Source organism: Ranitomeya variabilis, chromosome 1 (assembly GCF_051348905.1).
Source record: "Ranitomeya variabilis isolate aRanVar5 chromosome 1, aRanVar5.hap1, whole genome shotgun sequence".
In the NCBI taxonomy this organism is placed as follows: domain Eukaryota; kingdom Metazoa; phylum Chordata; class Amphibia; order Anura; family Dendrobatidae; genus Ranitomeya; species Ranitomeya variabilis.
In genome coordinates this window covers 512,334,683-512,360,620 of record NC_135232.1, presented here as the reverse complement: position 1 = coordinate 512,360,620, position 25,938 = coordinate 512,334,683, and the positions used below count along the sequence as shown (strand labels likewise).

Here is a 25,938-nt window from a genome sequence, read left to right as displayed (position 1 = left end):
GAGCAGTGACCCCTAAGTTGAGAAAATGGGTACAAGAGATCCCAGCAGCAACATCTGAACTCTCTATCCAGAAAAGTGCAATGCTGGGAACAATTAAAAATCTTCAAACTCCCAGGGCTCTGGTAAAGGACCCAAGAATGAGAAAGGTCAAAAAAGACCACCCCTATTGAGGTGTGAGAAGGAAATTTACATACTCCAGCAGAATTTTTGCTTTCTTGGCCTTTTTTCAGAGAATATGAATGATAGCACGAAAACTTTTTCTCCACTCACGCTTACTGGTTGGGTGAAGCCATTTATTGTCAAACTACTGTGTTTTCTCTTTTAAAATCATAATGACAACCCAAAACATCCAAAAAACCCTGATCAAAAGTTTACATACCCTGGCAATTTTGGCCTGATAACATGCACAGAAGTTGAAACAAATGGGTTTGAATGGGTACTAAAGGAAACATCCTCACCTGTGACCTGTTTGCTTGTAATAAGCGTGTGTGCATAAAAGCTGAGTGAATTTCTGGGATCCAGACAGACTCTTGCATCTTTCATCCAGCCACTGACATTTTTGGATTGTGAGTCATGGGGAAAGCAAAAGAATTGTTAACGGATCTACAGGAAATGGTAGTTGAATTGTATAAAACAGGATACAAAAAGAAGATATCCAAGGAATTGATAATGCCAGCCAGCAGCGTTTAAACGGTGATTAACAAATGAAAAATCAGGGCCGCTGTAAAAACAAAACCATGGTCAAGTAGACCAACAAAAAGGTTGTCCACAACTGCCAGGAAAATTGTTCAGGATGCAAAGAAAAACCCACAAATAACATCATCTGAAATACAGGACTCTCTGAAAACTAGTGGTGTGGCTGTTTCAAGATGCACAATAAAGAGCCACTTTAAGAAAAATGGGCTGCATTGTCAAGTCACCAGAAGAAAGCCATTACTGCACAAATGCCACAAAGTATCTCTCCTACAATACGCAAAACAGCACAGAAACAAGGCTCAAAACTTCTGGAACAAAGTAATTTGGAGTGATAAGACCAAAATTGAACTTTTAGGCCGTGTGCACACGTTCAGTATTTTTTGCGTTTTTTTTTCGCGTTTTTTCGCTATAAAAACGTGATAAAAATGCGAAAAAAACGCTAACATATGCCTCCTATTATTTACAGGGTATTCCGCATTTTTTGTGCAAATGTTGCATTTTTTTCCGCGAAAAAATCACATCGCGGAAAAAAAAGCAACATGTTCATTAAAAATGCGGAATTGAGGGGATTCCGCACACCTAGGAGTGCATTGATCTGCTTACTTCCCGCACGGGGCTGTGCACACCATGCGGGAAGTAAGCAGATTATATGCGGTTGGTACCCAGGGTGGAGGAGAGGAGACTCTCCTCCACAGACTGGGCACCATATACTTGGTAAAAAAAAAAGAATTAAAATAAAAAATAGTCATATACTCACCTTCGATGGCCCCCGGAGTGTTCCCGCCTCTCACCGCTGCATGCTGCCGCTTCGGTTCCTAAAGATGGTGTGGTTCAGGACCTGCGATGACGTTGCTGTCTTGTGATTGGTCGCTAGACCGGTCATGTGACCGCTCACGTGACCGCGACGTCATCGAAGGTCCTGAACCACACCATCTATAGGAACGGACGCCGCTGAGGATATCGGCTGTCTGCAGAGGGTGAGTATAACCATTTTTTTAATTTTTTTTATTATTTTTAAACATTCTATCTTTTACTATAGATGCTGCATAAGCAGCATCTATAGTAAAAAGTTGGTCACACTTGTCAAACACTATGTTTGACAAGTGTGACCAACCTGTCAGTCAGTTTTCCAAGCGATGCTACAGATCGCTTGAAAAACTTTAGCATTCTGCAAGCTAATTACGCTTGCAAAATGCTAAAAAAAAGGCGAAAAAAAACAGGAAGAAAACGCAAAAAAAAAAATGCGGATTTCTTGCAGAAAATTTCCGGTTTTCTTCAGGAAATTTCTGCAAGAAATCCTGACGTGTGCACATACCCGTAGGCCACAACCATAAACATTACATTTGGAGAAAGGTCAACAAGGTCTATGATGAAAGGAACACCATTCCTACTGTAAATCACAGAGGTGGGTCACTGATGTTTTGGGGATGTGTTAGCTAAAAAGGCACAGAAAATGTGGTGAAAGTTGAAAGAAAAATGAATCCAGCGCTTTATCTGCAAATACTGGAGGCAAATTTGCACTCATCAGCCCGGAAGCTGCGCATGGGTCGAACTTGGACGTTCCAACGTGACAACGATCCAAAACACAAAGCTAAGTCAACCTGTCATTGGCTACAGCAGAACAAAGTGAAGGTTCTGGAGTGCCATCTCAGTCTCCTGACCTCAATATCATTGAGCCACTCTGGGGAGATCTCAAGCGCAACAGTCTAAGAATTTACAGGAAGTGTAGACTTTTTGCCAAGAAGAGTGGGCAGCTTTACCTTCTGAGAAAATAAAGAACCTCATCCACAACTACTACAAAAGAGTTCAAGCTGTCATTAATGTTAGATAATACACGGTATTAAGAAATGGGGTATGTGAACTTTTGATCAGGGTCATTTAGATGTTTTGGGTTGTCATTATGATTAAAAAAGAGAAAACACAGTAGTTTGGCAATAAATGGCTTCACCCAACCACTAACCATGAGTGGAGAAAAAGTTTTGGTGTTATCATTCATATTCTTTGAGAAAAGGCCAAGAAAGCAAAAATTCAGCTGGAGTATGTAAACTTTTGAGCACAACTGTGTATATATATATATATCGGCTTGAGAAAGGATTTTTTATCTGAAATGTTGCCACGCCACTGGGCATTAAAGTCCATTTTTTTTAACTTTTTTGCGATGTTTCACTTTTTTTGCTTACTATATACAGTACAGACCAAACGTTTGGACACACCTTCTCATTTAAAGATTTTTCTGTATTTTCATGACTATGAAAATTGTAAATTCACACTGAAGGCATCAAAACTATGAATTAACACATGTGGAATTATATACTTAACAAAAAAGTGTGAAACAACTAAAAATATGTCTTATATTCTAGGTTCTTCAAAGTAGCCACCTTTCGCTTTGATGACTGCTTTGCACACTCTTGGCATTCTCTTGATGAGCTTCAAGAGGTAGTCACCGGAAATGGTTTTTACTTCAGAGATGTGCCCTGTCAGGTTTAATAAGTGGGATTTCTTGCCTTATAAATGGCGTTGGGACCATCAGTTGTGTTGAGCAGAAGTCTGGTGGATACACAGCTGATAGTCCTACTGTATAGACTGTTAGAATTTGTATTATGGCAAGAAAAAGCAGCTATGTAAAGAAAAACGAATGGCCATCATTACTTTAAGAAATTAAGGTCAGTCAGTCTGAAAAATTGGGAAAACTTTGAAAGTGTCCCCAAGTGCAGTTGCAAAAACCATCAAGCGCTACAAAGAAACTGGCTCACATGAGGACCGCCCCAGGAAAGGATGACCAAGAGTCACCTCTGCTTCTGAGGATAAGTTTATCCAAGTCATCAGCCTCAGAAATCGCAGATTAACAGCATCTCAGATTAGAGACCAGGTCAATGCCACACAGCGTTCTTGCAGAAGACACATCTCTACAACAACTGTTAAGAGGAGACTTTGTGCAGCAGGCCTTCATGGTAAAATAGCTGCTAGGAAACCACTTCTAACAGGCAACAAGCAGAACTTATTTGGGCTAAAGAACACAAGGAATGGACATTAGACCAGTGAAAATCTGTCTGTGCTTTGGTCTGATGAGTCCAAATTTGAGATCTTTGGTTCTAAACACAGTGTCTTTGTGCGACGCAGAAAAAGTGAACGGATGGACTCTACATGCCTGGTTCCCACCGTGAAGCATGGAGGAGGAGGTGTGATGGTGTGGGGGTGCTTTGCTGGTGACACTATTGGGGAGTTATTCAAAATTGAAGGCATACTAAACCAGCATGGCTACCACAGCATCTTGCAGCGGCATGCTATTCCATCCGGTTTGCGTTTAGTTGGACCATAATTTATTTTTCAAGAGGACAATGACCCCAAATACACCTCCAGGCTGTGTAAGGGCTATTTGACCAAGAATGAGAGTGATGGGGTGCTATGCCAGATGACCTGGCCTCCACAGTCACCAGACCTGAACCCAATCTAGATGGTTTGGGGTGAGCTGGACCGCAGAGTGAAGGCAAAAGGGCCAACAAGTGCTAAGCATCTCTGGGTACTCCTTCAAGATTGTTGGAAGACCATTTCCGGTGACTACCTTTTGAAGCTCATCAAGAGAAAGCCAAGAGTGTGCAAAGCAGTCATCAAAGCAAAAGGTGGCTACTTTGAAGAACCTAGAATATAAGACATATTTTCAGTTGTTTCACACTTTTTTGTTAAGTATATATTTCCACATGTGTTAATTCATAGTTTTGATGCCTTCAGTGTGAATTTACAATTTTCATAGTCATAAAAATACAGAAAAATCTTTAAATGAGGTGTGTCCAAACTTTTGGTCTGTACTATATATATATGTATCCTCTGTTCTACATGCTATAGAAAATGCGATTACATGTTTCTTACTGCAGGAAGTAACTTAGGTAAAACTCAGTTTTCAATTGTCACATCTATCTACCCTGTCATGTCCCATGTTTATGCTACCGCCTTAAAAAGTGAAAAACCCAAATATAGCTCTCATATTATTAACCCCAGCAAAAAATCCTTCCCAATGTGTTTATCTCGCAATAATGCGATGTCATCAGGGAGTATACTTTGCATTGGGGAATAGAAGGGTAAACGAGGCCTTTGTTGCTCCACAATCCATAGAGCAAAAATGCCTCAGTGCCTATAAAGTGCAAAATGACATTTAAAAATATATATCCAGAAATGAGTATCCTACAATGGTTGTTTCTCTTATTGGAGGTGCAGAGTGCTGCAACCTCTTCTCATTTTCTATAATGATGGGAAAATAGGACTGCACTGATGAATCTGGGATGCTGGTGGCCCATAGTAATTGTGGATAACTGAGGCTTATCTCACATTATAGGAAAACGATGAGAGATATCAGAAACTTGCAAACTTAAAAACACAGATTTTGTAATGACTTGGGGAACAAAGACCCAATAGCACCATCAATCAGGCTAAAAAGTAACCGCCACTTAAACGTAAAAACTAGTTAGACCACTATTAGTAGCAGTAGTCCCAGCCGAACAAGTCAAATAATTTCACTTCAACCTTTCATGTTAGCCCATTCTTCTTTTCAGCATTACAACATTTCACATTAGTCAATTATTGTGTATTCAATATTAATTTTATTTTTTTTTTATCTCCATTGAAGCTTTTGAAATGTTTGATAAAAAATATAAATTGTGTTTTGTTCTGATATAAAATTTCTCCTTGTCTAGGACGTAGGCAATAAAGCATCTTCACACCATTTTACCACAAATATCTTCAACAACTGTTGATATGATGTCGTAACTACTGTATGTACAAGAAGTTCCATGACTGAATTTCCAAAGGATATTATCCCAAATGACTTGGGAATATAAGTACTTTTTTTTCCTCGTTACTGTTTAATTCTGTTTTTCCCAGTCTTTTTCTTACTCCAGGCACATAGACATTTAGTATTTTAGATGTTTTGTGATTTTCTGGGTGTTCCACACCATTGGGAATATTTGCAAACTGCACCCAAATTTTGGTGGAAATTATTCTACAAAAGAGGACTATAACTGGCTATTAGGAGTTTTCAAATGCAGTAAATAAATTACCGTATAAACTCGAGTATAAGCCGAGATTTTCAGCCCATTTTTTTGGGCTGAAAGTCCCCCTCTCGACTTATACTCGAGTCATACCCAGGGGTCGGCAGGGGAGGCGGAGCAGGGGCTGTCTAATTATACTCCCCTGCTCCTGGCGCGGTCCCTGCAGGTCCCTGGTTCCCCGGTGTCGCAGCTTCTTCCTGTACTGAGTGGTCATATGGTACCGCTCATTACAGTAATGAATATGCGGCTCCACCTCCCATAGGGGTGGAGCCGCATATTCATTACTGTAATGAGCGGTAACGGTGACCGCTCAATGCAGGAAGAAGCTGCGACGCCGGGGAACCAGGGACCTGCAGGGACCACGCCAGGAGCAGGTGAGTATAATGGGGTGGGGGAGCGCTGCGCGATATTCACCTTTCCTCGTTCCGGTGCCGCTCCATCATCACCGTCTTCTGCAGTGACGCTCAGGTCAGAGGGTGTGGTGACGTGGTTAGTGCGTGCCCTTTGCCTGAAAGTCAGTGCAGAAGACACTGAAGGTGGAGCGGCACCGACACGAGGAAAAGGTGAATATAACAAGTGCCGGGGGCCTGAGCAACGAGAAGTAAGTATGTGATTTTTTTTTTTTTATCGCAGCAACAGCAAATGGGGCAAGTGTCTGTATGGAGCATCTTATGGGGCCATAATCAACGTTTGTGCAGCACTGTATGGGGCAAGTGTCTATATGGAGCATCTTATGGGGCCAAAATTAACGTTTGTGCAGCACTATATGGAGCAAGTGTCTATATGGAGTATCTTATGGGGCCATAATTAACGTTTGTGCAGCATTATATGGGGCAAGTGTCTATATGGAGTATCTTATGGGGCCATAATTAACATTTGTGCAGCACTGTATGGGGCAAATATCTTTATGGGGCCATAATTAACATTTGTGGAGCATTGTATGGGGCAAGTGTCTGTATGGAGCATCTTATGGGGCCATAATCAACGTTTGTGCAGCACTGTATGGGGCAAGTGTCTATATGGAGCATCTTATGGGGCCATAATTAACATTTGTGCAGCATTATATGGGGCAAGTGTCTATATGGAGTATCTTATGGGGCCATAATTAACATTTGTGCAGCACTGTATGGGGCAAATATCTTTATGGGGCCATAATTAACGTTTGTGGAGCATTGTATGGGGCAAGTGTCTGTATGGAGCATCTTATGGGGCTATAATCAACGTTTGTGCAGCACTATATGGGGCAAATGTGTCTATGGAGCATTTTATGGGGTCATTATTACCCCTTATGCAGGACTATATGGGGCATATTTTAATATGGAGCATCTTATGGGGCCCATCATAAACTTTATTGAGCATTATATGGGGCTCTTGATTCAATATCAATATTCAAAAACACTTAACCTACTGATGCCTCAATTAATTTTACTTTTATTGGTATCTATCTTTACTTTTGACATTTACCGGTAGCTGCTGCATTTCCCACCCTAGGCTTTTACAATGTCAGAAGTGTCTTACCTGGGCCAAAGAGAAAAAGAACTGGACTGTTGCTCAGTGGTCCAAGGTGTTGTTTTCAGATGAAAGTAAATTTTGTTTTTTTTTCATTTGGAAATCAAGGTCCCAGAGTCTGGAGGAAGAGTGGAGAGGCACACAATCCAAGCTACTTGAGGTCTAGTGTGAAGTTTCCACAATCAGTGATGGTTTGGAGAAACATGTCATCTGCTGGTGTAGGTCCACTGTGTTTTATCAAGACCAAAGGTAGCGCAGCAGTCTACCAGGAAATTTTAGAGCACTTCATGCTTCCCTCTGCCGACAAGCTTTTTGGGGATGGAAATTTCATTCTCCAGCAGGACTTGGCACCTGTCCACACTGCCAAAAGTACCAATACCTGGTTTAAAAACAACAGTATCGCTGTGCTTGATTGGCCAGCAAACTCGCCTGACCTTATCCCTATAGAGAATCTGTGGGGTATTGTGAAGAGGAAGATGAGAGACACTAGACCCAACAATGCAGATAAGCTGAAGGCTGCGATCAAAGCAACCTGGGCTTCCATAACACCTGAGCAGTGCCACAGGCTGATCGCCTCCTTGCCACGCCGCATTGATGCAGTAATAGATGCAAAAGAGCCCTGACCAAGTATTGAGTGCATTTACTGAACATACATTTTACTTGCATATCTATGTATATAGCAACATCAAAATCAAAGTATAAGTATTGAGCGGCTTTTAGCACTGTCAAAATTGGTGTGATTAGTTCATAAAGTTTTAGGGAATTTATATTTTCCTGTGTTTGTAAGGGTGTCTAGTGTATTCTTTGCCTATTTGGTTCCCTATTTGTCTAATATTTCAATTAATTATAACATTAGAAATATTCAGTGTGATTATCATGAAATAATAATTATGAAGTTGAATGTTCTAGAAAAAAATGTCATCAAAACGTCATAAAACGATAGCATGAAAAACTTTCCAGTCCTTGGCTGCAATATTTGGTATTGCCTCTAAATCAAAATCAGTATTAGAACTGTTTGTCAATGATTAAGTTGATATGGCTGTGCAGCTGGGTTGTCATGGCTGAGAAGGCATGGTAGAAGCACATACTCTGCAATAATGAATCACCATCTGGCAGTCAAGATGCCACAATAACATTTGCAGGCTGAATGTGTAGTTTTGGCTATAAAGCTTGGTGATTTTGTTTGAGTCCCTTAGGTTTAGTGAATTGAAACTGAAATGCTATATATAATAGCAATGTAGGAAGATGTGTTCTTCAACCATTGTGAAAACAAATGATTGTTATTTTGCAATGACTGTGCCTCTAGGCCAGAGGTCCCCAACCTTTTTTGCACCAGGGACCGGCTTTAAGCAAGACCAATTTTCCATGGCCCGGTGGGGGTGGGGCAGGGGCGGGGCTTTGGTCATATGGGGGTGGGGTTATGGACGGATGGAGCTTAGTGCATACTTATCATATAATTATGACATTTATAATGAGAATGTGACTTTGTTGAATGATTGCATATGCTAGCAATGCACCTTGCGGTGTGTTTACAATGTGCCGCACTGAACAGAGACGTGCCACCACAACTTCATGCCCTCAAGCAGCTATTCCGTGTCTTTCATGTGTGACAGGGCCCAGGGGCATCACTGGAGATCAGATTTTGCAAGTAAAAGGGTCAGTGAGCACGCAGCAGAGCAGACCCAGGCTCAGCAGCAGCAGGCTGCATCCCATATTCCCCCCGCCCCCGCAAAGTGAAGACGAGTCACTGACTCACTCACTGCTTCACCGGCCCGTCCATCGGCCTCGTTGTTTACACAGCAGGAGAGGGTGCTGCACGGTCCTCACTGCAGCTGCTGCTCGTCTTTTCCTGCTTGGCGCTGCCGCTGCTGGACCTCATGTCCTGGACGGTGACCTGGTGGACGCTGCGCTGGACGATGTGGGGCTCTCTCTCTGTCTTCTTGCTCTTAGGATGATGAGCCGACCGGAAGTAACAGGAGAGATGACCCAGCGTCGCCCGGAAGTGTATTGTGTGTATCCATGGTGAGGGCCGGCGGGGGTGAGTATTGCTGCTATTGCAGCTGCTCAGCGCCAGGAGCTGGCGAAACAGCTCAGACAGAGCTCTGTGGCTGTGGCCCCGCTGCAGCCGAGGCGCCGCCGGGCGCCGGGGATGATGAGGGATTTAATTGTGCGAGCTCTGACCAGGTGCAGGGCCGCGGAGCTAGCTGTCAGCGGCGCCGCGGACCGGCTGAAAAACCCCAACGGCCCGGTCCTGGTCCGCGGACCGGCGGTTGGGGACCTCTGCTCTAGGCCATGAAAGAAAATCATTTTCTGAGGTGAAAGAACTTGGCTAACTACCTTTGGGGTAGCCAATAGTAAGGACAACCTTTTTAGCTGACCATTTATGATCATGAGATTGAATACATGCAAGTCATTGTTAACCTAACAGAAGGAGGTCTCTAAACTAAGGACCTTGCTTTTGGATTGAGATATGTATCAGGCAATTATGGGTGTTCTGTTTGCAGCCACTTATTTTTAGCCATATAATGTAGGACACACTTCAGCTAGGTAATTGTACATATTTGAAATCCAAGTGGTATATATTTTCCAAATCATTATATTGAATAGATCTGGATATACTGCACATGTATTAAAGTAGAAAGGTAAGAAAAATATTCTTGATAACTAAAAACAACATGCTGTCAGTTATGACTTTGTTGGTAGTATTTCCACTTTTCCATTTTAACATGTTTGACCAAGTTTCAACATTATTGGATTTTTGGTTGTATATCTGGCATATGGCCATTTTTTAATTAGTAATTATTATAACTTTGAAGAGCTGGCCTCGTTCTAAAGACTATTGGACCAATGCACGTAGAGCGGAATCAACAGCTTTAAGGGATGCAGACGTTTTCCAGCACTCAGCACCGGTAATGTCGATCATATTGTTGTGTTCTATTAGAGATTTACTTGCTCATCAGTTCAGCCTCAGGAATCAATGTTTCCATTCAGTGACAGTAAGCAGAGGAACAAGTGCAGGTTGGATCTTTTGTATACATAAGGCTAGAAACAAGACTGGTAATCAGGTAAAGAAATTATTCCATTACTCTTGTTCCTCTCTCAAAGATCTCAATTTAGCCATTATTTTATATAAGACTGTACGTTGACTCTTGTTGATTGTTAATTTGTAAACGCCTGCTGAGCAAGTATTGCATCAACCCACTGCAGTTTACTAATCTACCCAACTTAGGACGAATATGCAGGTCAATAGAACAATCGAACAATGAAGGATCAAGTACCCACAACTTCCCCCAATCCCGTGGAGGAATGTCCTGAATGGGAACTGTGGATATAAAGTCTCTGGCCCCCTATGCAGAGGGCCTCTTCAGGAACAACCCAAAGAACCATGACTTTATCTGATGTAATACAGGTATGACCTCTGCCCATCACTGAACCCACAAAGATGTTTGGAGAACCCCGGTTGGAACTGTATTATATGTTGTTGTCGACTAGAGCCGGGTACATGTGCTACGGTCTTTATATTCATAATCTGGATGTGAGAAACTATCTTAAGGACTGTAGTTGCTGGCTGGAGTGAGATACAGTGGGTATGTAAAGTATTCAGACCATTGCAGCCATTTGGTAACTTCACAAAGTTCATTTTTTTCTCATTAATCGACACTCTGCTCCCCATCTTGACTGAAAAAAAAACATAAATGTAGACATTTTTGCATATTTATTAAAAAAGAAAAACTGAAATATCACATGGACATAAGTATTCAGACCCTTTGCTCAGACACTCATATTTAAGTCACATGTTGTCCATTTCATTGTGATCCTCCTTGAGATGGTTCTACTCCTTCATTGGACTCCAGCTGTGTTTAATTAAACTGATAGGACTTGATTTGGAAAGGCACACACCTGTCTATATAAGATCTCACAGCTCACAGTGCATGTCAGGCCAAATGAGGATCATGAGGTCAAAGGAACTGGCCAAGGAGCTCAGAGACAGAATTGTGGCAAGGCACAGATCTGGCCAAGTTTACAACTGAATTTCTGTAGTACTCAAGGTTCCTAAGAGCACACTGGCCTCTATAATCCTTAAATGGAAGAAGTTTGGGACCACTAAAAGTCTTCTTAGACATAGCCGTCCAGCCAAACTTAGCAACTGTGGGAGAAGAGCCTTGGTGAGAGGTAAAGAAGAACCACTGTGGCTGAGCTCCAGTGATGCAGTAGGGAGATGGGAGAAAGTTCCACAAAGTCGTCTATCACTGTAGCCCTCCACCAGTCGGGCCTTTATGGTAGAGTGGCCTGACAGAAGCCTCTCTTCAGTGCAAGACGCATGAAAGCCCACATACAGTTGCTAAAACACACATGAAGGACTTCCAGACTATGAGAAATAAGATTTTTTTCTGCTCTGATGAGACTAAGATATGCCTTTTTGGTGATAATTCTAAGCGGTATGTGTGGAGAAAGCCAGGCACTGCTCTTCACCAGCCCAATACAATCCCAACTGTGAAACATGGTGGTGGCAGCATCATGCTATGGGGGTGTTTTTTAGCTGCAGGGACAGGACAACTGGTTGTCATTGAAGGAAACATGAATGCGGCCAAGTACAGATATATCCTGGATGAAAACCTCTTCCAGAGTGCTCTGGACCTCAGACTTGGCCGAAGGTTCACCTTCTAAAAAGACAATGACCCTAAGCACACAGCTAAAATAACAAAGGAGTGGCTTCAGAACAACTCTGTGACTGTCCTTCACTGGCCCAGCCAGGGCCCTGACCTAAACCCAATTGAGCATCTCTGGAGAGACCTGAAAATGGCTGTCCACCAATGTTCACCATCCAACTTGACGGAACCGGAGAGGACTTGCACGGAAGAATGGCAGGGAATCCCCAAATCCAGGTGTGAAAAACTTGTTGCATCATTCCCAAGAAGACTCATGGCTGCACTAGCTCAAAAATGTGCTTCTACTGAGCAAAGGGTCTCAATACTTATGACCATGTGATATTTGAGTTTTTCTTTTTTAATAAATTTGCAAAAATGTATACATTTATGGTTTTTTTCCAGTCAAGATGAGGTGCAGAGTGTACATTGAGAAAACAAATGAACTTTTTTGAATTTACCAATTGGCTACAATACCATTGGTTTTACCATGCCCGGTATCAGAAAACGGGAAAAAAATTCCAAGTGTGATGAAATTGCAAAAAAAGTGCAATCTCTCACTTGTTTTTTGTTTGGCTTTTTTGCTAGGTTCACCAAATGCTAAAACTAACCTGCCATTATGATTCTCCAAGTCATTATGAGTTCATAAACACCTAACATGTCTAGGTTATTTTTTATCTAAGTGGTGAAAAAAAATTCCAAAGTTTGCGAAAAAATAAATAAAATTGCGCGATTTTCCGATACCCGTAGCGTCTCCAATTTTCGTGATCTGGGGTCAGGTGAGGGCTTATTTTTTGCGTGCCGAGCTGGCGTTTTTAATGATACCATTTTGGTGTAGATACGTTCTTTTGATCGCCCGTTATCGCAACCAAAAAAACGTAATTTTGGCGTTTTGATTTTTTTTCCTCACTTTTTATTGATAGATCGGGCGATTCTGAATGCGGCGATACCAAATATGTGCATGTTTGATTTTTTTTTTTATTGTTTTATTTTGATTGGGGCAAAAGGGGGGTGATTTGAACTTTTATATATTTTTTATTTTTTTTATATTTTTAAATACTTTTTTTTTTATTTTGGCATGCTTCAATAGCCTCCATAGGAGGCTAGAAGCATGCACAACTCGATCGCCTCTGCTACATAGAGGTGAAGTACAGATCACCTCTATGTAGCAGAAATGCAGGTGTACTTTGAACGCCGACCACAAGGTGGCGCTCAAAGCAATCGGCCATCAACAACCATAGAGGTTAAATGCCGCTGTCAGCGCTTGATGGCGGCATTTAACTAGTTAATGGACGCGGGCGGATCGCGATTCCGCTTGCGCTCATTGCGCGCACATGTCAGCTGTACAAAACAGCTGACATGTCGCGGCTTTGAGGTGGGCTCACCGCCGGAGCCCACCTCAAAGCAGGGGATCTGCCAGCTGACGTACTATTCCGTCAGCTGGCAGAAAGGGGTTAAAGGTGTCTGAATACTTTTCGTACCCACTGTACATGTGTTATGGTAGTAATAGCCATAGTCTGGATGTGAGGAACTGTCTTAACCCCTTCATGATCGTGGGATTTTTCGTTTTTCCGTTTTCGTTTTTCACTCCCCACCTTCCCAGAGCCATAACTTTTTTATTTTTCCGTCAATTTGGCCATGTGAGGGCTTATTTTTTGTGGGACGAGTTGTACTTTTGAATGACACCATTGGTTTTACCATGGCATGTACTAGAAAACAGGAAAAAAATTCCAAGTGCGGTGAAATTGCAAAAAAAGTGCAATCCCACACTTGTTTTTTGTTTGTTTTTTTTGCTAGGTTCACTAAATGCTAAAACTGACCTGCCATTATGATTCTCCAGGTCAGTACGAGTTCATAGACACCTAACATGACTAGGTTATTTTTCACCTAAGTGGTGAAAAAAAATTCCAAACTTTGCAAAAAAATAAATAAATAAAATTGCGCCATTTTCCGATACTCATAGCGTCTCCATTTTTCATGATCTGGGGTTGGTTGAGGGCTTATTTTTTGCATGCCAAGACGGCGTTTTTAATGATACCAATTTGGTGCAGATGTGTTCTTTTAATCGCCCGTTATTGCATTTTAATGCAAATCGCGGCGACCAAAAAAACGTAATTCTGGCGTTTCAATTTTTTTTCTCATTACGCCGTTTTGTGATCAGGTTAATGCTTTTTTTTTATTGATAGATCGGGCGATTCTGAACGCGGCGATACCAAATATGTGTAGGTTTGATTATTTTTTTATTGATTTATTTTGATTGGGGCGAAAGGGGGGTGATTTAAACTTTTATATTTTTTTTATTTTTTTCACATTTTTTTTAACTTTTTTTTTTTACTTTTACCATGCTTCTATAGCCTCCATGGGAGGCTAGAAGCAGGCACAGCCCGATCGGCTCTGCTACATAACAGCGATCATCAGATCGCTGTTATGTAGCTAAAATGCAGGTGTGCTGTGAGCGCCGACCACAGGGTGGCGCTCACAGCCACCGGCGATCAGTAACCATAGAGGTCTCAAGGACCTCCATGGTTACAATATACAAGCATCGCCGACCCCCGATCATGTGACGGGGGTCGGCGATGCGCTCATTTCCGGCCGCCCGGCCGGATGCGGTAGTTAAATGCCGCTGTCTGCGTTTGACAGCGGCATTTAACTAGTTAATAGTGGCGGGTGATCGCGATTTCACCCGCCGCTATTGCGCACATGCTTGAAAAAGACCAACATATGGTCGAAACGTCGCTTTGATGCTTTATGGCTGAATAAAGACTTCTTTGGATTACTACACCCGGTGGTGCGCTGTTCCTTTATGAGAAGCTATTGCGCACACATGTCAGCTGTAAAAAACAGCTGACATGTCGCGACTTTGATGTGCGCTCACCGCCGGAGCGCACATCAAAGCAGGGGACCCGACATCGGACGGTATAGTACGTCCGATGTCGGGAAGGGGTTAAGGACTGTTGTTGTTGGTTTGAGTGGGATACATGTGCTACGGTCATTATATCTGTCTTCTGGAGGAGAATGGACTGTGACTACAGACTATACCAGTTGGAGATACAAAAGCTGTTGGCCAACCAAAAGTTGGGAGACTGTGGGTATCTTCTGGTACGGGGGCACTATTCACCCCAGGATGTGATCTTGTAGACTGGGGACATTGCATTGTGACTATCTACCCGGAATTGCTGTAAGGCCGAGGAATTAAAGAATAAAAATAGTTACATTATTAACCTGCCTAGGTGATTATTATAGTTCACAACCTCGGACCTTCACAATAACATATTGGAAAAATATTTTGTCTAAAGTATCTTTTGGAAGACCTGAGAGTTCAAAATTTAGGTCTGAATTGTCAAATTTCATTGCATTTCTTATCTGTATCAGTTGCCCACAATTATTATTGGTTTGATTTTTGCACTAAAGTATTTATTCTTTACTATATCTCTAAGGCAATACTGATCAAAAAGTGAGTATGTAGTGCTCTATAATAAATCTATCAGGTTGTCATATGGTGGTCTGTTTACATGAAACCCTTCATGATGTTTGCTTCTCTTCCTTGTAGTGGTTGCTGATGCAGTTGCTTTTGGTATGATCTCACCAAACATTCACTGTGAGGTTAGGCATGCCTTACATTTCCATATAATACAATGTTGCCTTCACCAGATAAATTTTATCAAAGCCTCTCCCTGGTCTCCTTATGTAGCACACTAAAAGACACAGCAGCTTAAAGAAAAAACACCAATGGATCTTGACATCATTTCAATACAATACGATGCTGTAGACACAAACGTATCTGCCAAATAGGATCCTAAGAAACGTCTCAGACTAGCATAAGAACAGGCAAAAGATTGGCACAAGATAGGATAAAACAGACTTCAACACTCAAGGGAGAAGGAAAAAAGTGTCAGGACAGGTTTGAAGAAACTAACACTGGTCAATCCATTAGTATAAAAACTCAGTAGATGAATATTCAATATTAAGTGAATGGTTTCAAAGCAGACGGGAGCAGCACCTGAGAATGGATGGGAGAACACTGTTAGGATAATCAAGCAGACAGTCTACCTGAGATACCACAATGAACTAGAAGATGGGAAGACCCTGATGGCACAAAATACCATTAAAATGCTTCTTGATTACAGATGAGTGACTTCATGTCTTCCAGGTAATGAAGGAAGGGTGATCAACTCATGAAGCCCTAGGGAGTGCAGGAACACATAGAAGCCCTGCAGTTGTGGCACTTGCAAACCACTATTGGCCACACACAAAAGTCATGATGGGAGTCCATGAATAACATGCGGTTTTACTACATGCTCACCATATCCTACAGCCATAGAGATAGACATGAGCATAAGAACTCCGGACATAGGCAACCGCATCAAAGAGAATGACAAGGGATCAAGCAGGCAAACGCACCATTCCTGCACTGCATTAGCTGCATTAGCACACAGTGATGTCTGACTCAGGCTGAGGTCTACTATGATGCAGACACAGAAATGGCATCATGTTCATGTTATATACTGTATTCCAGCAAACAGCAGTACTCTGCCTCTCACACTCGACAATATGCCACTCAGGAACATTTCCTTACTTGCATCTGCACTGACTTTCATGCTTTTCCTAATTAAGGGTCTTCCTCATGCACAAAGCAGCAGGCAGCCCAGGGGCACATCCAGTACCTGGCTGCAGCAGGCAGCACAGGGACACATCTAGTACCTGGGCTGCAGCAAGCATCTCAGGGATACATCCAGTACCTGGGCTGCAGCAAGCATCTCAGGGATACATCCAGTACCTGGCTGCAGCAGGAAGCCCAGGGACATATCCAGTACCTGGCTACAGCATTAAGCCCAGGGACACATCCAGTACCTGGTTGCAGCAGGAAGCCCAGGGGCACATCCAGTACCTGGCTGCAGGAGGCAGCACAGGGACATATCCAGTACCTGGCTACAGCAAGCAGCCCAGGGACACATCCAGTACCTGGGCTGCAGCAGGCAGCCCAGGGACACATCCAGTACTTGGCTGCAGCAGGTAGCCCAGGGACATATCCAGTACTTGGCTGCAGCAGGCAGCACAGGGACACATCTAGTACCTGGGCTGCAGCAAGCATCCCAGGGATACATCCAGTACCTGGCTGCAGGAGGCAGCACAGGGACATATCCAGTACCTGGTTACAGCAAGCAGCCCAGGGACACATCCAGTACTTGGCTGCAGCATTAAGCCCAGGGACACATCCAGTACCTGGTTGCAGCAGGAAGCCCAGGGGCACATCCAGTACCTGGCTGCAGCAGGAAGCCCAGGGACATATCCAGTACCTGGCTACAGCAAGCAGGCCAGGGACACATCCAGTTCCTGGGCTGCAGCAGGCAGGCCAGGGACACATCCAGCACCTGGCTGCAGGAGGCAGCACAGGGACATATCCAGTACTTGGCTGCAGCAGGTAGCCCAGGGACATATCCAGTACTTGGCTGCAGCAGGCAGCCCAGGGACACATCCAGTACCTGGCTGGAGCAGGAAGCCCAGGGACACATCCAGCACCTGGCTGCAGCATTAAGCCCAGGGACACATCCAGCACCTGGCTGCAGCATTAAGCCCAGGGACACATCCAGTACCTGGCTGCAGCAGGCAGCCCAGGGGCACATCCAGTACCTGGCTGCAGCAGGCAGCCCAGGGGCACATCCAGTACCTGGCTGCAGCAGGAAGCCCAGGGGCACATCCAGTACCTGGCTGCAGCAGGCAGCACAGGGACACATCTAGTACCTGGGTTGCAGCAAGCATCCCAGGGATACATCCAGTACCTGGCTGCAGCAGGAAGCCCAGGGGCACATCCAGTACCTGGCTGCAGCAGGCAGCACAGGGACACATCTAGTACCTGGGTTGCAGCAAGCATACCAGGGATACATCCAGTACCTGGCTGCAGCAGGAAGCCCAGGGACATATCCAGTACCTGGCTACAGCAAGCAGCCCAGGGGCACATCCAGTACCTGGCTGCAGCAGGAAGCCCAGGGGCACATCCAGTACCTGGCTGCAGCAGGCAGCCCAGGGGCACATCCAGTACCTGGGCTGCAGCAGGAAGCCCAGTGACACATCCGGTACTTGGGCTGCAGCAGGAAGCCCAGGGACATATCCAGTACCTGGCTACAGCAAGCATCCCAGGGACACATCCAGCACCTGGCTGCAGCAGGACGCCCAGGGATACATCCAGTACCTGACTGCAGCAGGAAGCCCGGGGGCACATCCAGTACCTGGCTGCAGCAGGAAGCCCAGGGACACATCCAGTACCTGACTGCAGCAGGAAGCCCAGGGGCACATCCAGTACCTGGCTGCAGCAGGCAGCCCAGGGGCACATCCAGTACCTGGCTGCAGCAGGAAGCCCAGTGACACATCCGGTACTTGGGCTGCAGCAGGAAGCCCAGGGACACATCCAGTACCTGGGATGCAGCAGGACGCCCAGGGACACATCCAGTACCTGACTGCAGCAGGAAGCCCGGGGGCACATCCAGTACCTGGCTGCAGCAGGAAGTCCAGGGGCACATCCAGTACCTGGGGCACATCCAGTACCTGGGCTACAGCAGGAAGCCCAGGGGCACATCCAGTACCTGGCTGCAGCAGGAAGCCCAGGGGCACATCCAGTACCTGGCTGCAGCAGGAAGCCCAGGGGCACATCCAGTACCTGGCTGCAGCAGGAAGCCCAGGGGCACATCCAGTACCTGGCTGCAGCAGGAAGCCCATGCAATCTGCACTGGTCCAGCACGGAGTGACTGCTGAATCACAGGCACACAGTCATTTCTAGTCCAGAAATATGAAGTCCCTATACCCCCATGGGACAATTCGTGCCCCCCTATGATACATAGGCCCTGCAATAATGTAGGTGCCACATCAATAATAGACAAGTACCCCCTTGCATTCCGATGCCCTGTTATCAGCACACTTACCCATGCTGCGAACTGGAAACCAAGCCACATAGGGTTAATTCTCTGGCATAGCAGTACCAGGACATGGGATGGTGATGGGATCACAGTCACTTCTTCTGCTGCCTCATTTTGCTTGGAATGTGGCTAGGAAATCAGAGCAGAAGTTGTTTCCGTGGCTTCGCCGCACTGCCGCAGCCGAGGAGCCCACCCTGGTCTTGTAGATTGGTCAATGCTGCAATGTCTCTTCTCTCCAGCCCTCCCTCCCCCCGCAACTCAAACGGGTAACTCAGCTGGCAGAGCCTTCAGGGGGCCAGACACAGGGGGCCTCTATAGCCTGCAGCTGGGGGGCAAGGCTGCAAAGGGCGACCTGGCTGCAGACATGCCGTGCCTGCCTGGCATGGGTGGGGAGGGCTAAGGCTGGCTACGGTCTGCTACTTGGCTATCATGTGAGGCTTGGGAGACACCCCCTACTCCTGCAGATTAGATACTGCAGGTAATACAGCACGTTGCTGCGATGTGAAATCTCCCAGGATGCAGAGACTTGCAGCTCTCGATGCTGATAGACGGCTCAGAGTTGTCACGTTTTGTGCATTCAGGCTGTAGGTTGGCGTTATACTGGTGCAAATGGCAACTGAGAAAGGCTTAGACAAGACAGAGCTAGTCACAGTGGTGCGGTGCAGAGACATCATCTAGCTCCTGCAGGAAAGCTGGCATGGATTGATGTGTGTTCTTGGCAGCGATGTTCAAGTGCACAACATACACTGTACTTGAGACTGGATGCCTTATGGTGCCTGCAAAGATAGGAAGGTGTAGTATGGTGCTGAAGGACAGCTCCCAGTATGCAGAAAAGGGATAGAGTGCTGTGTGCTGCTGAAGGACAGCTCTCAGTATACAGAAAAGGGATTAGAGTGTTGTGTGTTGCTGAAGGACAGTTCCCAGTACACAGAAAACGGATAGAGTGCTGTGTACTGCTGGAGGACAGCTCTCAGGAAAACAAAAAACGAATATAGTGCTGTATGCTGCTGAAAGACAGCTTCCAGTTAAAAAAATGCATAGAGTGCTGTGTGCTGCTGAAGGACAGGTCTCAGTACATATATATATCAGAGTGCTCTGTGCTGCTGAAGGACAGCTCATAGTACATACATATCGGACAGAGTGCTGTGTGCTGCTGAATGACAGCTCCTAGGATGCAGAAAAAGGATACAGTACTGTGTGCTGCTGAAGGACTGCTCCCAGTACGCAAAAAATAAATAGAGTGCAGTGTGCTGCTGAAGGACAGCTCTCAGTACATAAATACCAGAGTGCTGTGTGCTGCTGAAGGACAGCTCTCAGTACATAAATACCAGAGTGATGTGTGCTGATGAAGGATAGCTCTCAGTACCTACATATCAGAGTGCTGTGTGCTGCTGAAGAACAGCTCTCAGTAAATACATATCGGACAGAATGCTGTGTGCTGCTGAAGGACGTTCTCAGTACATAAATACCAGAGTGATATGTGCTGATGAAGGATAGCTCTCAGTACCTACATATCAGAGTGCTGTGTGCTGCTGAAGAACAGCTCTCAGTAAATACATATCGGACAGAATGCTGTGTGCTGCTGAAGGACATTCTCAGTACATAAATACCAGAGTGATATGTGCTGATGAAGGACAGCTCTCAGTACCTACATATCAGAGTGCTGTGTGCTGCTGAAGAACAGCTCTCAGTAAATACTTATCGGACAGAGTGCTGTGTGCTGCTGAAGGACGCACTCAGTACATAAATACCAGAGTGATGTGTGCTGATGAAGGATAGCTCTCAGTACCTACATATCAGAGTGCTGTGTGCTGCTGAAGAACAGCTCTCAGTAAATACATATCGGACAGAATGCTGTGTGCTGCTGAAGGACGTTCTCAGTACATAAATACCAGAGTGATATGTGCTGATGAAGGATAGCTCTCAGTACCTACATATCAGAGTGCTGTGTGCTGTTGAAGAACAGCTCTCAGTATATACATATAGAACAGAGTGCTGTGTGCTGCTGATGGACACATCAGAGTGCTGTGTGCTGCTGATGGACACATATGTATCAGAGTGCTATGTGCTGCTGAAGAACAGCTCTCAGTACATACATATAGAACAGAGTGCTGTGTGCTGCTGTTGGACACATCAGAGTGCTGTGTGCTGCTGATGGACACATATGTATCAGAGTGCTATGTGCTGCTGAAAAACAGCTCTCAGTACATACATATAGGACAGAGTGTTGTGTGCTGCTGATGGACACATATATATCAGAGTGCTATGTGCTGCTGATGGACACATATATCAGAGTGTTGTGTGCTGCTGAAGAACAGCTCTCAGTATACAGAAAACGGATAGAGTGTTGTGTGCTGCTGAAGGACAGCTCTCGGTACACAAAAAACAGATAGCGTGTTGTGTGCTGCTGAAGGACAGCTCTCAGTATACAGAAAACGGATACAGTACTGTGTGCTGCTGAAGGACAGCTCTCAGTACACAAAAAACGGATAGTGTTGTGTGCTGCTGAAGGACAGCTCTCAGTATACAGAAAAGGGATTAGAGTGTTGTGTGCTGCTGAAGGACAGCTCCTAGGATACAGAAAACGGATACAGTACTGTGTGCTGCTGAAGGACAGCTCTCAGTACACAAAAAACGGATAGAGTGTTGTGTGCTGCTGAAGGACAGCTCTCAGTATACAGAAAAGGGATCAGAGTGTTGTGTGTTGCTGAAGGACAGTTCCCAGTACACAGAAAACGGATAGAGTGCTGTGTACTGCTGGAGGACAGCTCTCAGGAAAACAAAAAACGAATATAGTGCTGTGTGCTGCTGAAAGACAGCTTCCAGTTAAAAAAAATGCATAGAGTGCTCTGTGCTGCTGAAGGACAGCTCATAGTACATACATATCGGACAGAGTGCTGTGTGCTGCTGAATGACAGCTCCTAGGATGCAGAAAAAGGATACAGTACTGTGTGCTGCTGAAGGACTGCTCCCAGTATGCAAAAAACAAATAGAGTGCAGTGTGCTGCTGAAGGACAGCTCTCAGTACATAAATACCAGAGTGATGTGTGCTGATGAAGGATAGCTCTCAGTACATAAATACCAGAGTGCTGCTGAAGGATAGCTCTCAGTACATAAATACCAGAGTGATGTGTGCTGATGAAGGACAGCTCTCAGTACCTACATATCAGAGTGCTGTGTGCTGCTGAAGAACAGCTCTCAGTAAATACTTATCGGACAGAGTGCTGTGTGCTGCTGAAGGATGCACTCAGTACATAAATACCAGAGTGATGTGTGCTGATGAAGGATAGCTCTCAGTACCTACATATCAGAGTGCTGTGTGCTGCTGAAGAACAGCTCTCAGTAAATACATATCGGACAGAGTGCTGTGTGCTGATGAAGGACGTTCTCAGTACATAAATACCAGAGTGATATGTGCTGATGAAGGATAGCTCTCAGTACCTACATATCAGAGTGCTGTGTGCTGTTGAAGAACAGCTCTCAGTACATACATATAGAACAGAGTGCTGTGTGCTGCTGATGGACACATCAGAGTGCTGTGTGCTGCTGATGGACACATATGTATCAGAGTGCTATGTGCTGCTGAAGAACAGCTCTCAGTACATACATATAGAACAGAGTGCTGTGTGCTGCTGATGGACACATCAGAGTGCTGTGTGCTGCTGATGGACACATATGTATCAGAGTGCTATGTGCTGCTGAAGAACAGCTCTCAGTACATACATATAGGACAGAGTGTTGTGTGCTGCTGATGGACACATATATATCAGAGTGCTATGTGCTGCTGATGGACACCTATATATCAGAGTGCTGTGTGCTGCTGAAGAACAGCTCTCAGTACATACATATAGAACAGAGTGCTGTGTGCTGCTGATGGACACATATCAGAGTGCTGTGTGCTGCTGATGGACACATATGTATCAGAGTGCTATGTGCTGCTGAAGAACAGCTCTCAGTACATACATATAGGACAGAGTGCTGTGTGCTGCTGATGGACACATAGTGTTGTGTGCTGCTGATGGACACATATATATCAGAGTGCTATGTGCTGCTGATGGACACATATGTATCAGAGTGCTGTGTGCTGCTGAAGGACACATATATATCAGTGCTGTGTGCTGCTGAAGGACACATATATATCAGAGAGCTGTGTGCTGCTGAAGGACACATATATATCAGTGCTGTGTTCTGCTGAAGGACACATATATATCAGTGCTGTGTGCTGCTGAAGGACACATATATCAGAGTGCTGTGTGCTGCTGATGGACATATATACACTCACCGGCCACTTTATTAGGTACACCATGCTAGTAACGGGTTGGACCCCCTTTTGCCTTCAGAACTGCCTCAATTCTTCGTGGCATAGATTCAACAAGGTGCTAGAAGCATTCCTCAGAGATTTTGGTCCATATTGACATGATGGCATCACACAGTTGCCGCAGATTTGTCGGCTGCACATCCCAAAGATGCTCCATACAAGGCAGGATGGATCCATGCTTTCATGTTGTTTACGCCAAATTCTGACCCTACCATCCGAATGTCGCAGCAGAAATCGAGACTCATCAGACCAAGCAACGTTTTTCCAATCTTCTACTGTCCAATTTCGATGAGCTTGTACAAATTGTAGCCTCAGTTTCCTGTTCTTAGCTGAAAGGAGTGGTACCCGGTGTGGTCTTCTGCTGCTGTAGCCCATCTGCCTCAAAGTTCGACGCACTGTGCGTTCAGAGATGCTCTTAGGCCTACCTTGGTTGTAACGGGTGGCGATTTGAGTCACTGTTGCCTTTCTATCAGCTCGAACCAGTCTGCCCATTCTCCTCTGACCTCTGGCATCAACAAGGCATTTCCGCCCACAGAACTGCCGCTCACTGGATTTTTTTTCTTTTTCGGACCATTCTCTGTAAACCCTAGAGATGGTTGTGCATGAAAATCCCAGTAGATCAGCAGTTTCTGAAATACTCAGACCAGCCCTTCTGGCACCAACAACCATGCCACGTTCAAAGGCACTCAAATCACCTTTCTTCCCCATACTGATGCTCGGTTTGAACTGCAGGAGATTGTCTTGACCATGTCTACATGCCTAAATGCACTGAGTTGCCGCCATGTGATTGGCTGATTAGAAATTAAGTGTTAACAAGAAGTTGGACAGGTGTACCTAATAAAGTGGCCGGTGAGTGTATATCAGAGTGTGTGTGCTGCTGAAGGTCACATATATCAGAGTGCTGTGTGCTGCTGATGGACACATATATATGAGAGTGCTGTGTGCTGCTGAAGGACACATATATCAGAGAGCTATGTGCTGCTGAAGGACAAATACATATCAGAGTGCTGTGTGCTGCTGAAGGACACATATATATCAGAGTGTGTGTGCTGCTGATGGACACATATATCAGAGTGCTCTGTGCTGCTGATGGACACATATATCAGAGTGCTGTGTGCTGCTGAAGGACACATATATATCGGAGTGCTGTGTGCTGCTGAAGGACACATATATATTGGAGTGCTGTGTGCTGCTGAAGGACACATATATCAGAGAGCTATGTGCTGCTGAAGGACAAATACATATCAGAGTGCTGTGTGCTGCTGAAGGACACATATATATCAGAGTGTGTGTGCTGCTGATGGACACATATATCAGAGTGCTCTGTGCTGCTGATGGACACATATATCAGAGTGCTGTGTGCTGCTGAAGGACACATATATATCGGAGTGCTGTGTGCTGCTGAAGGACACATATATATTGGAGTGCTGTGTGCTGCTGAAGGACACATATATATCGGAGTGCTGTGTGCTGCTGAAGGACAGCTCCCACCTCTCTGTAGGGATAGGACTGAGAGTTAGGTAGAACCGAAAGACAGCAGCTGGTCACAGAGAGTTGTTGGAGCAGAGTGTGGAGCTGAAGGACAGCGCTCAGTGGTCGCAGAGTGAGGCTAGGACAGTGTGAGGTGCTGCAGGACTGCCCCTAGTGCCTGCGCTGACCTTTAGCAGAGAATGCTGAGTTGAGTGATGGTGACGAACAGTTCCCACTACCTTCTAAGCTGTATTCACCAGTCAAGGAGTGACAGTTCCTCAGTGCTGCTGCTGAATGCACAGGACAGGCAGGGCCGGTTTTTGACAAAGTGGGGCCCTAGACAAAAGTTTAAAGTGGGGCACCAAATGCTAACATTGTAAAATCACACAAACATTTAGGTTACATTACATGAGCAGGATGCGGATACAGTTGGTGGAGGGGCCTGGAGTCAGTGCTGGCACTGTGGCCCCCATATTTAGGGGCCTAATATCGGCCAACTGGTCTACCGCTATTACCTGTACGCAGGGGCGTTGCTAGGGTCATAAAAGATTGGGGGCCCAAGCCCCAAGACAAAGAGTTGCCCCCCCAACCCCCTCTTAATTTTTTTTTTACATTGCAGATAACACAGTGATAACTCTCTGAGTACAGATAATATAGTAGATGTCACCTGCAGTCCTATGTAACATCACAGATAACACAGTGATATCTCTCGGAGTGCAGATAATGTAATAGATGTCACCTTCAGTCCTATGTAACACCACAGATAACACAGTGATAACTCTCTGTGTACAGATAATGTAGTAGATGTCACCTGCAGTCCTATGTAACACCACAGATAACACAGTGATAACGCTCTGAGTACAGATAATGTAGTAGGTGTCACCAGCAGTCCTATCTAACACCACAGACAACACAGTGATAACTCAGAGTACAGATAATGTAGTAGATGTCACCTGCAGTCCTATGTAACACCACAGATAACACAGTGATAACTCTCTGAGCGCAGATAATGTAGTAGATGTCACCTGCAGTCCTACGTAACACCAGAGATAACAGTGATAACTCTCTGAGAACAGATAATGTAGTAGATGTCACCTGCAGTCCTACGTAACACCAGAGATAGCAGTGATAACTCTCTGAGAACAGATAATGTAGTAGATGTCACCTGCAGTCCTATGTAACACCACAGATAACACAGTGATAACTCTCTGAGCGCAGATAATGTAGTAGATGTCACCTGCAGTCCTACGTAACACCAGAGATAACAGTGATAACTCTCTGAGAACAGATAATGTAGTAGATGTCACCTGCAGTCCTACGTAACACCAGAGATAGCAGTGATAACT

At 44.9% G+C, this 25,938-nt stretch overlaps 1 protein-coding gene across 2 annotated transcripts in view; it reads right to left on the bottom strand.

Moving 5' to 3' along the window:
• Nucleotides 1-19,359, bottom strand: part of KCNN1 (potassium calcium-activated channel subfamily N member 1) — a 197,991-nt gene extending 178,632 nt beyond the window's left edge. The window contains exon 1 of one of the 2 annotated variants that reach the window (XM_077253367.1): nucleotides 18,811-19,359. In XM_077253367.1, the coding sequence (XP_077109482.1) occupies nucleotides 18,811-18,840 (30 nt within the window). In that variant the 5' untranslated portion in view covers nucleotides 18,841-19,359. The remainder of the gene's footprint in view (nucleotides 1-18,810) is intronic. The other variant, XM_077253376.1, reaches the window with a different exon arrangement.
• Nucleotides 19,360-25,938: the final 6,579 nt, after the last annotated feature.